This window comes from Mobula hypostoma, chromosome 17 (assembly GCF_963921235.1).
Source record: "Mobula hypostoma chromosome 17, sMobHyp1.1, whole genome shotgun sequence".
Lineage (NCBI taxonomy): Eukaryota > Metazoa > Chordata > Chondrichthyes > Myliobatiformes > Myliobatidae > Mobula > Mobula hypostoma.
In genome coordinates, this window is record NC_086113.1 from 1842763 (window position 1) to 1859656 (window position 16894).

Sequence of the window (16894 nt, forward strand, 5' to 3'; positions counted from 1 at the left end):
ATGAGCAGCATTCGAACATACGTGTCTTTTTTGTCCAGGTGGAGGGTGGTGGCGATGGCGTCGTCTGTTGAGCAGTTGGGATGATACGCAAACTGCAGAGGGTCCAGTGAGGGGGGGTAGCAGGGTCTTTATGTGCCTCATGACAAGCCTCTCGAAACATTTCATGATGATGGATGTGAGAGCAACAGGACAGTAGTCGTTGAAGCAGGACACTGAAGACTTCGGCACGGGGACGATGGTGGCGGCCTTGAAGCACGTTGGAACGATGGCGCTGTTCAGGGTGATGTTAAAGATATCAGTGAGAACATCTGCCAGCTGATCTGCACATCCTCTGAGCACTCTACCAGGAATATTGTCTGGTCCAGCAGCTTTCCATGGGTAGACCCTGCATAGAGTTTTCCTCACATTGGCCACGGTAAGACACAGAACTTGGTCATTGAGGGGAGGAGGAGTGGCCTTCCTCGCCACCGTGTCATTTTCCGCCTCGAAACGAGCGGAGAGGTTGTTTAACACTTCTGGGAGGGAGGCATCACCAGCACAGGCAGGTGGTGTTGTCCTGTTGTTGGTGATGTCCTGAATGCCCTTCCACATGCACCGCGTGTCACTGCTGTACAAGCCAATGACTGAATAGAAATGCAGACAGAGTAAAGAGTTAAGTTGTACCACAGAGGCAAAATTCAAAAGAGCGAAGAATGCAGGACTGAAGGTGCCATATTTAAATGCGCCTATCATTCGGATTAAGGTGGACAAACACATGATGTAATTCGAGATTGGTTGGTATGATGTTGTGGGCATCACTGAGTCGAGGCTGAAGGAAAGCCGTAGTTAGGAGGTAAGCATCAAAGGGTATACTTTGTATCAGAAGGACGACTAGGATGGCACAGGCAGTGGTGTAGCTTTGTTATTAAGAATGGAATTGCATCTTTAGGAAGAAGTGACATGGGGTCAGAGAATGTTGAATCTTTGTGCATGGAGTTAAGAAACTTCAAGGGTTAAAAAAGCATTATGGGAATTATATATAGGCCTCTGAGTAGTAGCCAAGATGTGGGGTTGAGATTGCAAAGGGAGCTAGAAAAGGCATGTAATAAGGGGATGATACAATCGTAATGGGGGTATTTCAATATGCAAGGGTATTAGAAAAATCAGGTTGATGTCAGATTTCAAGGGGGGAATTTGTTAAATGCCTATGAGAAGGCTATTTAGAATAGCTTGTATATGAACCTTCTCGGGGAAGGGCTCTCTTAGATTGGGTGTTGTGTAATAATCCAGATCTTATTAGGGAGCTTAATGTAAAGGAATGCCTAGGATTATAATATGATTGAATTCATTCTGCAATTTGACAGTCTTGCCAAGAAAACAACCTCTCCCTCAGTGTCGCAAAAACAAAGGAGCTGATTGTCGACTACAGGATGAATGGAGACAGGCTAAACCCTATTGACATCAATGGATCTGGATGTGAGAGGGTGAATAGCTTTAAGTTCCTGGCATAAACATCACCGAGGATCTCTCTTGGTCTGTACATACTGCCTGTGTGGTGAAAATGGCACAACAGCACCTCTTTCACCTCAGATGTTGAAGAAGCTTGGTATGAGCCCCGAAATCCTAAGAACTTTCTACAGGGGCACAATTGAGAGCATCCTGACTGGCTGCATCACTGCTGATATGGGAACTGTACTTCCCTCAATCGCAGGACTCTGCAGAGAGTGGTGCAGACAGCCTAGTGCGTCTGTAGTTGTGAACTTCCCACTATTCAGGATACTTACAGACAGGGATGTAAAAAGAGCCCGAAGGATCATTGGGGACCCAAGTCACCCCAACCACAAACTGTTCCAGCTGTGACCATCTGGGAAACAGTACCACAGCATAAAAGCCAGGACCACAGGCTCCAAGACAGCTTCTTCCATCAGGCTATCAGAATGATTAATTCATGCTGACACAACTGTATTTCTCTGTTATATTGTTGTAGATCCTATTTATTAATTGCACATTTAAACGGACACATAATGTAAGGATTTTTACTCGAATATATGAAGGATGTAAGTAATGAAGTCAATTCAATTCGGAAGCTCAAGTCATATGCATCAGTATTGCAATGGAATAAAGGGAGTTACAGAGGCATGAGAGAGGAGCTTGCCCAGGTGGGTTGGAGGAGGATACTGGCAGGGATGATGGCAGAGCAGAGATTGCTGAAGTTTCTGGGAATAGTTCACAAGGTGCAGGATAGATATGTCCCATGGAAAAAGTAGTTCTTAAATAGTAGGGGTGGGCAACTGCGGCCAGAAAAAAGGCAACTGAAAAAGCTATAAGAAGGGAAAAAATTACATATGAAGACAGACTAGTCAATAATATAAAGCAGGATACCAAAAGTTTTTTCAGTTATATAAAGAGTAAAAGGGAGGTGAGAGTTAATATTGTACCACTGGATAATGTTGCTGGTGAGGTAGTAATAGGGGACAAAGAAATGGTAAATGAACTTCATGGATACTTTGCATCAGTCTTCACTGTGGAAGATGCTAACAGTGTGTCAGAGGTCTGTGAGTGTCAGGGAGTAGGAGTGAGAGCCATTGGGAGCACATGTAAATTTCTGAGTCATATATTTGACAGGCAATAATCCAAGCTGGAAGCATAATTTTGGTATACCCTTTAATTAAAGTCTTCAATATGCACTGTTCCAATCCTAAAATAAGAAATGTATAAACTTTCCTTGTCATTAAGTGCAATTTATTAAACTAGCTTGTATTCCTTTTTATATGCAAAGAATTGACTTTTCCTTGGGCACTTTGACACATTAATGGTTTTTGAGGAGAATGCAAAGAATATCATGGATGAAGCGAATATCTAACGAGGATGTCATGAACAGAGCAAACACAAAAAGTGAAATAATGTATGAGATCATGAAAAGGCAACGTAACTTTATTGGACATGTGATTAGGAAAGAGGAGTTAGAATGCACGGTAATTATGGGAAAGATTGAAGGGAAGAAAACAAGAGGAAGACAAAGACAAATGATGATGGAGACAGAAGCCAGAGAACTGGAAATGAATACCAATTAGTTGATCCACTTGACCTGAAACAGGAGTGTGTGGGCCATGGCAGTCAAAGCTCAAACTGGGCATGGCACCTGATGATGATGATGATGGTATCTGTTTTATTTAAATTAGTGACACTAGAAAATGCTGGAATGCTTAATATTTAATCTTTTAGGTCAATAGTGCTTCATCAGAATTTGAAAAGAGGAAGAGCAGTTGCAGGATGATAAGGCAAAAGATGAGATCAGTGCTGGTGCGATAGATTAAAAAGTTCCACGTACTTTTCTATAAAAGAGCAATACTAAATAACCTTCGCAGCTGGGGTTTGTGTGATGTGTATCGTCTGTGTATTCACTTTTAATTTGATTTCACCTGGACCTTGTGGCTTAAATAGGATATAACACTTAGATGTACCTCAGGTATATTCATGGATTAGGCTTGTAGCCACTTGGGATTGTGAGAGCGGATAGGAAGATGGGCTTGAGGTAAAGGATCAACCATGATAATGAATGCACAGCCAAATAGTGTACATCTGATACTTCTCTCTATATTCCTATTAACAGCAAGAAGTAGCAAGGAGGAATGTATTCTTCTTGATTACTTGTCAATGTGGTAGCAATGGAGCATGAAATTCATAACTGCAGCACCACAATCCCTTCTCCCCAAACTGTCTCCTTCATTCTCTCTGACCTTTGTCCCACTTTTGGCAGCTCTGCATACCAGGTCACATCTATTCTCAACCTCTTTGTCCCTTTCTGTCTTTCCAGCTCTATTACCAATCTTTTGATCTCTATTCCTAATATTTCCTCTTTTGTCTCTGCATGTATTTTTGTCTGATTTGTCAAACGTTGCTACCATTGCATTTGCAGAGTAGACCATCTAGCCCAATGGGTCTGCGCTAGTATTTGTATTCCATGCCAGTCTCTTTGAATAGGTCTTTTGTTTCCATTCTCCCTTATATGTTTATCTTGTTCAAGTTCAATTTCAGTTTATTGTCTTTCAAATGTATACTGTCAAATAAAACGTTTCTCTGGACCAAAATGTACTACACAGTACATATAACTCACACACGTAACACGTAAAGTAATATTACCACTAGTAAATTAACAAATAACGTACATTTACGACCCTAGTTAAAAAGTAAGGAATTATAACACTGCTCAATGCTTCATACATGGTAGCAGCCACTGAAATGCTATTCTTTGAATAGGAATTAATGTGGAAAGAAGCCTCCTGTCTCAATTGGTTATAGAAATACTCATAACACTATTCCAAAAAAGTAGAGGGAAGTGATCGTTCATGTTCTGGCCAATATTTATATCCTCCTGTCAACAGATCATAAGTGAATTTTGGCACCTAAACTTTTACTCAAGCTGTTTTGCTGTGTGCACACTGGCTGCTGTTGAATATAGTGTTGATGTACAGAAGGATCCAAGAGTCCAAATCTATAGCTCCTTGAAAGTGGCTACACAGGTTGATAGGATGGAATAGGAGGAATATAGCATGCTTGCTGTTAATTGAGTTCAAGAGTTAGGAAGTTGTATTTCAGCTGTGTAAAACTCTACTTAGGCCGCATTTGGAGTATTGCATTCACTTCTCATCTTCCCTTCGGAGGATGGATGTCAAGGCTTTGGAGAGGATGCAGAAGAGGTTTGCCAGGATGTTGCCTGTATTAGAGGACATGTGCTATAAGGGGAGGCTAGATTAATTACGGTTGTTTCCTCTGTCATAGCGGAGGCTGACGGAAGGTCTGTAAACTTTACAGTCTTAAAGGCTTATAAGACTAGGAGGCATCAATTGAGTATACAACCAGTATCTTTTTTCATGGAAACATAGAAAACCACAGCACAATACAGGCCCTTCAGCCCACAAAGCTGTGCCAAACATGCCCTAACCTTAGAAATAACCTAGAGTTACCCATAGCCCTCTATTTTTCTGAGCTCCAGGTACCTGTCCAGGAGTCTCTTAAAAGACCCTATCGTATCCGCCTCCACCACTGTCGCCGGCAGCCCATTCCAGGTACTCACCACTCTCTGCGTAAAAAAAAAAAAAAAATTAACCCTGACATCTCCTATGTATCTACTTCCAAGTACCTTAAAACTGTGCCCTCTCGTGCTGGCCATTCCAGCCCTGGGGAAAAAGACTCTGACTATCCACAAACTGTTAATTAATTGGTAAACGTCCATGACTACAGCAATGGACCTTGTGGGGCGCTACTTAACTAGCTTTCAGTCTGAGCAATTATATTTTAACCCCCTGCTTTTGCTATCTTTTACAACTGTCTTGCTATCCATTCTATTGTTTGTTATCTGTCTCCATGTGTTTTGACTACAGTTACAAGCCTAACTTGTGGTCGATCAACAGCTTTTTCCAAATCAAATGTCTGGGTGTTTATTCTCTTTGAAGAACCTAAGGATGGTTTCTACATTACAGTTGTTTGAAGAACAGACAATTGCTGTGTTGGAAAAATAAACGTACTTATGTGAAGTTATTTTTGGCTTATTTCAGCACAAGTTTGAAGGCAGTGGTGATCTTATAATGGGATCTTTATTCCTGCCCGTTATCCATAACCTTAAGTCGAGGCCCCTCTGGAAAATGCCCAACACTTTAGCTGTAAACCAATTACAGTATGCAGGGCACAGTTTTAAAATTCAGATGCCTTCAAAGTCCTTTGATGGCTTTGGTGACTGGTCAGCTCACTCCATCCAGTTTTTGATTTCCTCCATGCATAGGGCAGTTGTCCTATCTCAAATGATCTTCATCCCCACATTCCTGGATCAGGACTAACTTCAGTTAGGTTGATGATCCAGTTGTGCCCATCTTCAAAGCCATCCATACACGGTAAAGATTGGTCCTGTGTTCATTAAGAACATAGAAATGTACAGCACAGTACAGGCCTTTCAGTCCACAATCTTATGCCAGTGTTTTAACCTACTCCAAGATCAATCAAACCCTTCCCTCCCACATAGCCCCCTGTTTTTCTATCACCTATGTGCCCATCTAAGAGTTTCTTAAATGTCCCTAATGTATCTGCCTCTACCATGTTGTGGCCATCACTGAATAGTGGCTGAAGGACGGTTGTAGTTGGGAGCTGAATGTCCAAGATTACAAGTTATATCGGAGGGATAGGAAGGTAGGCAGTGGGGATGGTGTGGCTCTACTGGTAAAGAATGGCATCAAATCAATAGAAAGATTGGAAGATGTTGAATCCTTGTGGGTTGAGTTAAGAAACTGCAAGGGTACAAGAACGTTGGTGGCAGTTATATGCAGGCCTCTCAACAGTGGCTGGGAGGTGGACCACAGGTTACAACAGGAAATAGAAAAGGTGAGGCAAAAGGGCAATGTTATGATAGTCATGGGAGATTTTAAAATGCAGGTCAATTAGGAAAATCAGGTTGGTAATGGATCTCAAGAGAGTGAATTTGTTGAATACCTAAGAGATAGCTATTGAGAGCAGTTTGTCATTGAGCCTACTAGGGCATCAGCTGTACTGGATTGGGTGTTATGTAATGAATTGGAGGCGATTAGGGAGCTTATGGTAAAAGAACCCTTGGGAACTAGTGATCACAATATGATAGAGTTCAACTTGAAATCTGACCGGGAGAAAGTAAAGTCTGATGTAGCAGTATTTCAGTGGAGTAAGGGAATTTACAGTGGTATGAGAGAGGAGCTGGCCAAAGTAAATTGGAAGGAGCTGCTGGCAGGGATGACAGCAGAGCAGCAATGGCATGCATTTCTGGGAAAAATGAGGAAGGTGCAGGACATAGTGTATTCCAAAAATGAAGAAATACTCAAATGGGAAAACTGTAGAACTGTGGCTGACACAGGAAGTTAAAGCTACTGTTTGTACGGAGAGATTTCTTTCGCCAAAGGGTGGTGAATTTGTGGAATCTGTTGTCACATGCAGCTGTGGAGGCCAGGTCACTGGGTGTACTTAAGGCAGAGATTGATAGGTTCTTGATTGGACATGGCATCAAAAGTTACGGGGAGAAGGCAGGGAACTGGGGTTGAGGAGAAGATTTAACAAAAAAGATCAGCCATGATTGAATGGCGCAGCAGACTCGATGGGCCAGATGGCTTAATTCTGCTTCTATGTCTCATGGCGTAATGGAGGCCAATACGCCATATGCCTTCTATGTTGAATCATCCTCATCCCCATATTTGAGTCATGACTAACTTCAACTAGGATGATGTTCTGTTTGTGCCCAGATTCAAAGTCATCCATGGGTCCTTTGCTGAACATTAAGCAAATGTTCTATAATAACCAGTTCTTCTTTGCAAAAGTGAAAAAGTTCAGGGTGTGGTGCACTGAGTTTTGAAGCGCCATGATGAAGGTGATTGGTGGGAGGAGGAGTTATATATTTAGTACAGCATCCTGAGCCCAATACATGAACATGCCTTATTTAATAATTGATGCAGTGTTGTTCAGCAAAGGTGGGAATGATCACAGAATAATGTTGAAAGTTTCTTGTGAAACACGTGAATGTTTTAGAAATTTTGTTACATTAATGGTTTTTGTAAATGTTTTCAGTCACTTTTGGAAGCCCATGATTTAGTTGCATCAAAGTGCTATGAAACACCACCCTCAAGCCCCAGTCTGCTAAACGATTCCTTGTGTAACCAGACGGCATCAGGGGATGCGGTTCGCATGATTGGAATTCAGAAGAAAGCTGGTGAACCTTTGGTGAGTCTCTTTGGGGGAGAAATTGAAATGTGATAGTGGACTATTTGCTTCTTTATGTATTTAGAATTTAGTATCTGTGAAACTGAAGTTTCAAAGGACATTTATTATCAAACTATGTATGCAGTGTACAGCCCTGAGATTCATCTTCCCATAGACAGCCATGGAACAAAGAAAAATCTGGGTCCTGCTCAAAGAAAAATATCATCACCCCCCCCACCACACCAAATGTGCAAGAACAAAGCCAAATTGCACAAATGGCAAACTAGGTAAAAAAAAAAGAACGAAGATCACAGAATATAAAACACAAAATCAATTATCCAGGCATATTCAGTTCAGTCTTGCGTTGTGTCATTTGTTATCTGCAGGTTGCCCGATCAAAGCCACCTAAAACAGCAACAAGTAAAGGAGCAACCAGAAACACATCATAACATGTACTACAGAGTACAATCTTCAAACCAAGTCGATTAAACCATTTCCAACACCCAGGATTCCAGCACAATCGTCTGTTAGCATAGAACATGAGGGAGAAAGAGACTATTCGAATGCAGAACTTCCTCTGCAGAGAACAGATGGGAGAGAGGCACTGTCACATGCAGACACCTTCTGGCAGCAGTGAGCGAGAGGCTGAAAGACAGTGCTGAACACCTGCTCGCCTTTCGCTCTCACCTCAATGATTTTAATCTTTCACAGTGCTTTACTTGGTGAGAAATGGAGTCAATCGTGGGCTTGAGCCCCATCTCCAGGTTTCTTGGCTCCAGGCTGCACACTTCGCTTGAATCCAACCTCATCGAATCCCCTCATAGACAGCAAAGTGCCGGATCGCTCAATTGGTCCAAAAGCACACCACCAAGATGTAGGTCTCAGGCTCTAACTTTAGCAGAACCACATCCGAAAGAAAAATAAGATGTAAAAGTGCAAGGCCAGTCCTGCCGAAGGGTCCCGAAACGTTGGCTGTACTTTTTTCCGTAGATGCTGCCTGACCTGCTGAGTTCCTCCAGCATTTTGTGTGTGTCACTTGGATTTCCAGCATTCACAGATTGTCTCTTCTTTGTGAAAGTGAAAGTAGATTTGTGAACCGTCTGAAGGATATTGCCCTTGGTCGCATTGTTTGCTGGTGCCATCTTCCGGAATTACAGTACTTCATTAACTAGGCACAAGAAAGTGCAGGGGCTGGAATACAGAGCAACACACCATCTGCTGGAGGAACTTGGTGGGTCAGGCAACATGTGGTTGAGACTTAACATGAAAAGCATAGATAACCGGTAAAAATTGGTGAGGGAAAGTGTGAGTTGGGAGCTGTCAAGCACTGGATGGATCCAGGTGAGAAAGGATTGATGGGCAGATGGAGCCAAGTGGGGGAGTGGAGATATTAAAGTACATACACCATATACAACCTTGAGATTCATCTTCTTACAGGCACCCACAAAACAAAGAAACACAACAACATTCACAAAAAAAAACACACACACACATACACAACAAAGGCCACCACATATCCAATGTGCAAAAGAGGACAAATTGCACAAATAGTAAAAAAAAAGTAAACAAATTATGAACAGAACGTGAACTGCAGAGTCCCTGAAGAAGTCTCCAAATATGAGTCCACAGTTGCAGGACCGGTTCAGAGCTGACGCGAGTGAAGCCTGTCCAGTTGCCCAGTGGTCACAGGGCAACAACTGCTTCTAAACCTGGTGACGTGGGATCCAAGACTACTGTACCTCCCACCCGACAGTAGTAGCAAGAGGAGAGTGGGGCTGGCCAAATGCAAACAGACAGTACTGACCTTCTGTTCTTTTCCTCTCAGCAGCAATGATTTTAATCTTGCTCAACACTTTAAACAGCATGGAATAATGGAGCCAAAATGGGTTCATCTTCTGCTATAAGGCCTCGACGTAGCATCCATCCCTAGCAATGGCTGCCCCGGCTGTAGATGCACTCTTGAGAGTCTACTTCACCAAATCCGCCAGGGGAATGCAAAAGCACCAATTGGTTCGAAACTATATCCCATAAAGGGAAATTACAGGCTGCAGACTGCAGCGATCACAATTCAGAAGTATATCTACTACAGTATCTAGCAGTTTTATGAGCTGCCGGCAAAACATCACTGTTGGTTGCCAGTGTCATCTTGCACAATGAGGAGGTACAGGAGCCCGAAGACATACACTCAACACTTTACAAACAACTTCTTCCCCTCTGCCGTCAGATTTCTGAATGGACAACGAACCCATGTACAATGTACAGATTTCTGAATGGACAATGAACCCCACTTTTTTTTTATTTGCTCTCTTTTTGTACTACTCATTTAATTTTTAAAAATACATTTCTTGTTATAATTTCTTTTATTATTATATATTACAATGTACTGCTGCCACCAAACAACTTTCATGAAGTATGCCAGTGATACTAAACCTGATTCTGATTCTGATTAATTGGTTGCATCATGACGTTACTAGCAAAGACTACAGAGTTATAGAAAACATTTGAAGGTTTTCATTATTCTATTCTTTTTTTCTCTATCCAGTCTAGCTCCACTGATATCAGATATCCTCTGGCACCTTTGTGTGTGAAATGAAGGATTTAGCTGCAATAGCTGAACCAATTTGTTGGATAATTAGAAATTGGTGCAACATCCAGTTGGAATGCATTCTCCTTCTCTGGTTGTGATCAGTGAAATCACCTGAGAATCACGTGGTGTCAGCTTGCTCCGATTTCTGATGGAATACTCTTCAGAAGGGATCAGAAGGCAGTTTGAAAGGATAATTTTGGGTCCACATACATTCTTCAGAATGTAAACGTTCTGGCATGTCTTACAATAAAAATGACATCAATTTGATGAAGAAATTTATTTTTAGAATTTGTGAAAGGGGAAGAAATCACACTGATCCTCTTCTAATTATTTGTTTAATAAAATCAGTAAAGAAGTTCAAGTTTATTGTTATTTCAATTGTGTATATGTATACCACCAAAGGAAATAATATTCTTCAGGACCAAACAACAGGAATTCTGCAGATGCTAGAACTTCAAGCAACACACATCAAAATTGCTGGTGAACGCAGCAGGCCAGGCAGCATCTCTAGGAAGAGGTGCAGTCGACGTTTCGGGCCGAGATCCTGATGAAGGGTCTCGGCCTGAAATGTCAACTGCACCCCTACCTAGAGATGCTGCCTGGCCTGCTGCGTTCACCAGCAACTTTGATGTGTGTTTCTTCAGGACCAAGGTGCACAGCACAGTAGATATAACTCACACAGAGTAGTATTGCCATAAGTAAATTAACAAATAAAAAGATGCATTTATGACAGAAGTTTAAAAAGTAAACAGTATAACACTACTGGCACTTCATATGTGATGAGACTTGGTTGGTGGCAGGGAGTTCAGTCGTCTCAAATCCTGGGAGAAGAAATTTTCCCATCCGAACAGTTTTTGTCTTAATGCTCCGTTACCTTCTGTCTGATGGAGATTGTTGAACAGATGGGAGGGATCATTGATAATGCTGAGGGCCCAGCGTATGCAGCGCTCCTGATAAATATCTTGAATGGATGGAAGAGGTACCCTGATGACCCTCTGAGCAGTCCTTGCAATCCATTGTAGGAACTGGTGGTCAGATGCCTGATAATTCCAATACCAGATGGTGATGCAGCTGGTCAGGACATTCTTGTTGGTGCTACTGTTAAAATTGGATGGAATGGGGGGAGGGGTGTGGAGAACCTAATTCCAGTGTTAGTTCATGAAAAAGACAAAATTTTTTTGTTGATTGGGTATGTGCTCTGTCATGCACCTGGCTTTGACACACCTAGAAAACAAGAACACTATGTCAGAATGCTCTTTCTGGATTTCATTTCGGCATTCAAAACTGTTGTTTTCACACACCTTGGTGAACAAACTCCTATACCACTGTGCATCTGGGTGTTGGACTTCCTAACCAACTGATCTCAGATGGTCAGGATGCACAACCACTCCTCCCTTCACATCATCCTGAACATGGATGCCCCTCAGGGTTGTGTGCTGAGCCCACTGTTCACAGTAACTGCACGGCCAAACTCCCGGGTGATCACGTTGTCATGTTCATTTATGACATGACAGTCATGGGTCTCATCACCAACAACGATGAGATGGCCTACAGAGAGGAGATGGAAGAGCTGGAGGCCTGGTGACAGGCAAATAATCTCTTCCTTATTGTCAATAAGAAAAATGAGATAGTTATTGACTTCAGGAGAACTCATAATTCACTTTACATCAGTGGTACTGCAAGCATTTTCAAACACCTGGGAGTGCACATCTTTACAACCTCTCATGGTCCCAGAATATGTCTTACACAATCAGAACCTCTGCTCTCTAAGGAGGCTGAAGAGAGTGAGGCTATGCACATCTGTACTCTACAGACATGTAGTATAGAGCATCCTAACAACTACATGGTATGGAAACTGCACTAGGAACTGGAAGGCTCCTCAACAGGTAGTTACAACTGTGCATCGTGTCACTGGCACCAGCCTACCCATCATATATACAGAAAGGTGCTGGAAAAGGGCCTGTAACATCCTGAAGGCTCCTACCCACCCTGCTCATGGACTGTTTGTCCCACTCCTGGCAGGGAGGTGGCTACATAGCATCCATGCCAGGACCACCAGACTCAAAAACAATTACTTTCTCCAAGTAGTAAGGCTGATCAACACCTTCACCTACTAAGCCACTTCTTCACACCTGCAACCACCACTGTCAGAGTCACCTTATGTACTGACACTCCTGTGCCTAACATCACTTCAGGTACATGCAATCAATCTATGTATATAAGCTATCTTATGTATTTATATTTATTGTCTTTTTGTGTATTTTATTGTATATTTGTGTTCTTTGACTGCATTGGATCTACCATCATGACTAAACCTAAACAATAGAAGGGCTAAACTCTAAAGTTGAATGTACAATATTTTGTTCTTTACACTTGTGTACTGGAAATGACATTAAACAATCTTGAAAGGCATCTAATCAAATACGATTGTTTTACTTGCTTTGTAGGGTGTTACCTTTAGGGTGGAGAACAGTGAGCTGGTAATTGCAAGGATTCTTCATGGTGGTATGATTGACCGGCAAGCTCTTCTCCATGTGGGGGATATCATTAAGGAAGTCAATGGCATTGAAGTTGGATCTGACCCAAAGGTACTGCAAGAAATGCTGAAGGATTGCAGCGGTGGAATCTCGTTTAAGATTTTGCCCAGTTATAAAGAAACTCCTGTGCCCTTGCAGGTAAGAGATTTTGTTGAACACTTTAAAATGAAATACCACATAGATTTTAAACATGAGATTCTGCAGATTCTGGAAATGCAGAGTAACTCACATAAAATGCTGGAGAAACTCAGCAAGTAAGGCAGCATCTATGGCTTCATCAGAATCTCTTGAAAGGCCTCTGCTTGAAACGTTGACAAGAGATTTGTAAGGATTTATTATATTATTCTATAGCAATTAAATTCATTGGAGTTCACGTTCTATAGAAACATTTTTTAGTTTTTCTCTTGAGCACTTCGTTCTATGTTTGATCCTGACATTTGTTTATGTTTTAACTTTTTTTTTGTCGTTCAGTAGTTAATATTGAGCACTTGTACTGCTGGAGAAAATGGCATCAACAAGGTTTGGGACTGGCTGCTGCTCCTGACCTTGATCATTCAGACTGCCATTTATGTTTTCCCAATCCTTGGTCTTGTTTGTCCACAGGTTTAACTTGGAATGGTGAGAGTGGTGTCTGCAGAAACACCAAACCTTAAAGGAGCAGTTCCAATGATTTTTTTTTATGCCATGGACCCCTACCATTAAGTAAGGGATCCGCGGACCCCAGGTTGGGAACCCCTGCCTTAAGGGAGCCATGCAGCATAAAAAAGACTTTGTATGTTTTCTGATAGCTAAATAAATACATAAATAAGCAATAAATATACAGAACCTGTGATGAAGTGAGTCCATTTCAATGGGAACAGTTCAGTGTTGGGGTGAATGAAGTAGAGTGAAGTTATCCCCTCTGACTCAAGAGCCTGATGGTTGCGGGGTAATAACTGTTCCTGAACCTAGTGGTGTAAGTCATGATGCTCCTGTACCTCTTTCCCGATGGCAGTGGTGAGAAGAGATCATGGCGTAGATACTGGGAGCCCTTAATGATGAGTTCTGCTCTCTTGTGGCAGTGCTCCTTGTAGATGTGTTCAATAGTGGGGAGGGCTTTTATTGTGATGGACTGGGCTGCACCCATTACCTTTTGTAGACTTTTCTATTTTTGTGCATTGGTGTTTCCATAACAGGCTATGATGCAACCAGTCAGGATCCACCATGCATCTGTTGAAGTCTGTTAAGTTTTAGAAGATATGTGGAATCATCACATCACTTTCATCCACTCTGCTTTCCTATCAGATTCCTCCTTCTACTTCAGCCCTTTACCTTTTCCATTTATCACCTCCCAGCTTCTTACTTCATCCCCCCCCCACCCATCTAGCTTCACCTATCGCCTTCTAGCTTGTCCTCCGTCCCCTCTCCCCATCTTATTCTAGCATCTTCCCTCTTCCTTTCCAGCCCTAATGAGGGGTCTCAGCCCAAAGCGTCGACTGCTTATTCATTTCCACAGATTGCTGAGTTCCGCCAGCAATTTGTAGTTTTGCTCTGGATTTCCAACATCTGCAGAATCTCTTGTGTTTAAGAGTTTACATATTGTTAACTATTGTTAACTCTCAACTATATTTCCTTCGGCTCTTCACACTTTCTCTAGAATTGAGGGATTGCCATGAGCCACAGCTATGCCTGTCTCTTTGTTGGCTAAGTAGAACAGTCCATGCTCCAGGCCTTCCCTGGTAATGCTCCCCAACTCTTCCTCCACTACATTGATAACTGCTTTGTTGCTGCTTCATATACCCACGCTGAGGTCGTCAATTTCATCAACTTTGCCTCGAACTTCCACCCTGCCCTTAAATTCATTTGATCCATTCCAGACACCCCCCTCCCTTTCTTGATGTCTCTGTCTCTATCTCTGGAGACAAACTGTCAACCAACATCTTTTTTGAACCTACTGATTCCTAAGGTTTTGACTATACCTCTTCACACCTTATCTCCTGTAAAAATGCTATTCCCTTTCCTCAGTTCTTTCACCCTGCCATATCTGGTCCCAGGATGCAGTTTTCCTTTCCAGGACACCAGAAATGTCCTCTTCCTTCAAAGAACAGTGTTCCCCTTCCTCCAGTATTGATGCTGCCCTCACCCACATCTCCTCCATTTCCCGAACATCCGCATGCACCCCATCTTCCCGCCACCTTAATAATGATAGTGTTCCTTTTGTCTTTACCTATTACCCCATGAGCCTCCACATCCAACACATCATTCTCTGCAACTTCAACCACTTCCAAAGGGATCCTACCATTAAATACATCTATACACCCTCCTCCTTCAGCTTTCCGCAGGAATTGTTCCTTTTGTGATTCCCTAGTGCATCCGTCCTTCCTGCACTTATCCCTGTAAGCAGCGAAATGCTACACCTGCCCATTCACCTCCTCCCTCACCTTCATTCAGGGCCCAAACTATCCTTCCAGGTAAGGCAACACTTCACCTGTAAATCTGCTGGGGCTGTCTATTGTGTCCAGCACTCCCGATGCGGCTACCTCTACACTGGCGAGACCTGTCGTAAATTAGGGGACTGCCTCGTTGATCACCTTCTCTACATCCACCAAAAGCGGAACTACCCATTGGTTAAGCATCTTAATTCCAATTCCCATATCCATTCTGACATGTCAGTCTATGGTCTCCTTTTGTGCCAAGGTGAGGCCACCCTCTGGATTGAGGAGCAACACCTAATACTCCTTTCAAGTAGCCTCCAACCTGATGGCATGAATATTGATTTCTCCTTCCACTAAATAAAATCCCCTCCACCTCCCCTCTTCTTCTATTCCCCATTCTGGCCTCTTTCCTCTTCTCACCTGCCTATCACCTGCGTCCCCTCCTCCTTCCCCTTCTCCCATGGTCCACTCTCCTGTCCGGCCCTTTATATTTCCAACCTGCATGTGTCACCTTCCAGCTATCCTCCTCCTTCACCCCCTCCCCACCTTTTTATTCCGGCAGCGTCTTCCTTCCCAGTCCTGATGATTGGTCTTGATCCAAAATATCAACTGTTTATTCATTTCCAAAGTTACTGCCTGACGTTCTGAGTTCCTCCAGCATTTTGTATGTGTTACTCCGCATTTCCAGCATCTGCAGAATTTCTAGTGTTTATGATTTACATATTGTTAAGTCTATTGATGTGGATCCAGAACTCCGTGAAACTTAGATTACATTGGTAGCTGGAAGTGGTGTGTATTCAGTATTTTACCTGACTATTAATTTATTCCCAAGTATCCCTCTGACCCTGCTTCAGCATTTTGGTTGTCAAGTTTGTTTGACTTGGTAACACTCTTCATTGGTGTGCTGTAATTTTTATGAATCTACTATCATTTAATCTGTTTTAGTATTGTAATATTTAATCTTCAGATATTGAAATATTCACTCACAGCTTATTTTTACCTTTTCCTTGTGACATTTCAGTGCATATGTTGGAATGTTAGAAGGCAGAGTTCTACAGAACTCTGATTTGGTTTGGGTGGTGTTGTTGCTTATGTCATTTAGACAAAAGGGTGAGGGAATGATCTCAAAAAAGAGAGAGTCTAACCACCCTTAGCACTTAAAACACTGAGTGCCCCACCATCAACATCCTAGGGGTTACATTGGCCAGGAAATGAATAAAACTAGCCACATGAATACAGTGGCTATTAGAGTAATACCAAGGGTAGATATCCTGCCCCCAAAATCTTTCCAAGGAGCTAGTTAAAAACATGGTGCTCTCCATTTGCCAGAACGAGTTGAGCTCCAGCTCATGTTGTCATGAACAAAGAACTTACTGACCAACCTGAACATTCGTTCCCTACCCCACAAGCACACAGTAGGTATCATCAACAAAATGCATTAATGTTACTTCCTCTGAAAACTTCTCCCAAAGCTGTCCCTCCTCCTACCAAGGACAGCAGGTGTATGAGAGCACCCCCATCTGCTGATTCCTTCCCAAGTTTAGATTCAGATTTATTTATCACGTGTACATCAAAGCACATTAGCCCTGAGAACTGAGGTTGGATGAGACTAGAACTAGAGGTCATAAGTCAAGAGTAAAAGGTGAAATGTTTAAGCGGAACCT

The 16894-nt window shown here is 42.4% G+C and overlaps 1 protein-coding gene across 7 annotated transcripts in view; it reads left to right on the top strand.

Annotated features, from left to right (window-relative positions):
• The window catches only part of LOC134357782 (protein PALS2-like), a 207159-nt gene that overhangs the window by 165498 nt on the left and 24767 nt on the right, over positions 1-16894 (top strand). For all 7 annotated transcript variants that reach the window (XM_063069426.1, XM_063069429.1, XM_063069425.1 and 4 more), the window contains 2 exons: positions 7561-7713; positions 12727-12954. In XM_063069426.1, coding sequence (XP_062925496.1) covers positions 7561-7713; positions 12727-12954 — 381 coding nt within the window. The remainder of the gene's footprint in view (positions 1-7560; positions 7714-12726; positions 12955-16894) is intronic.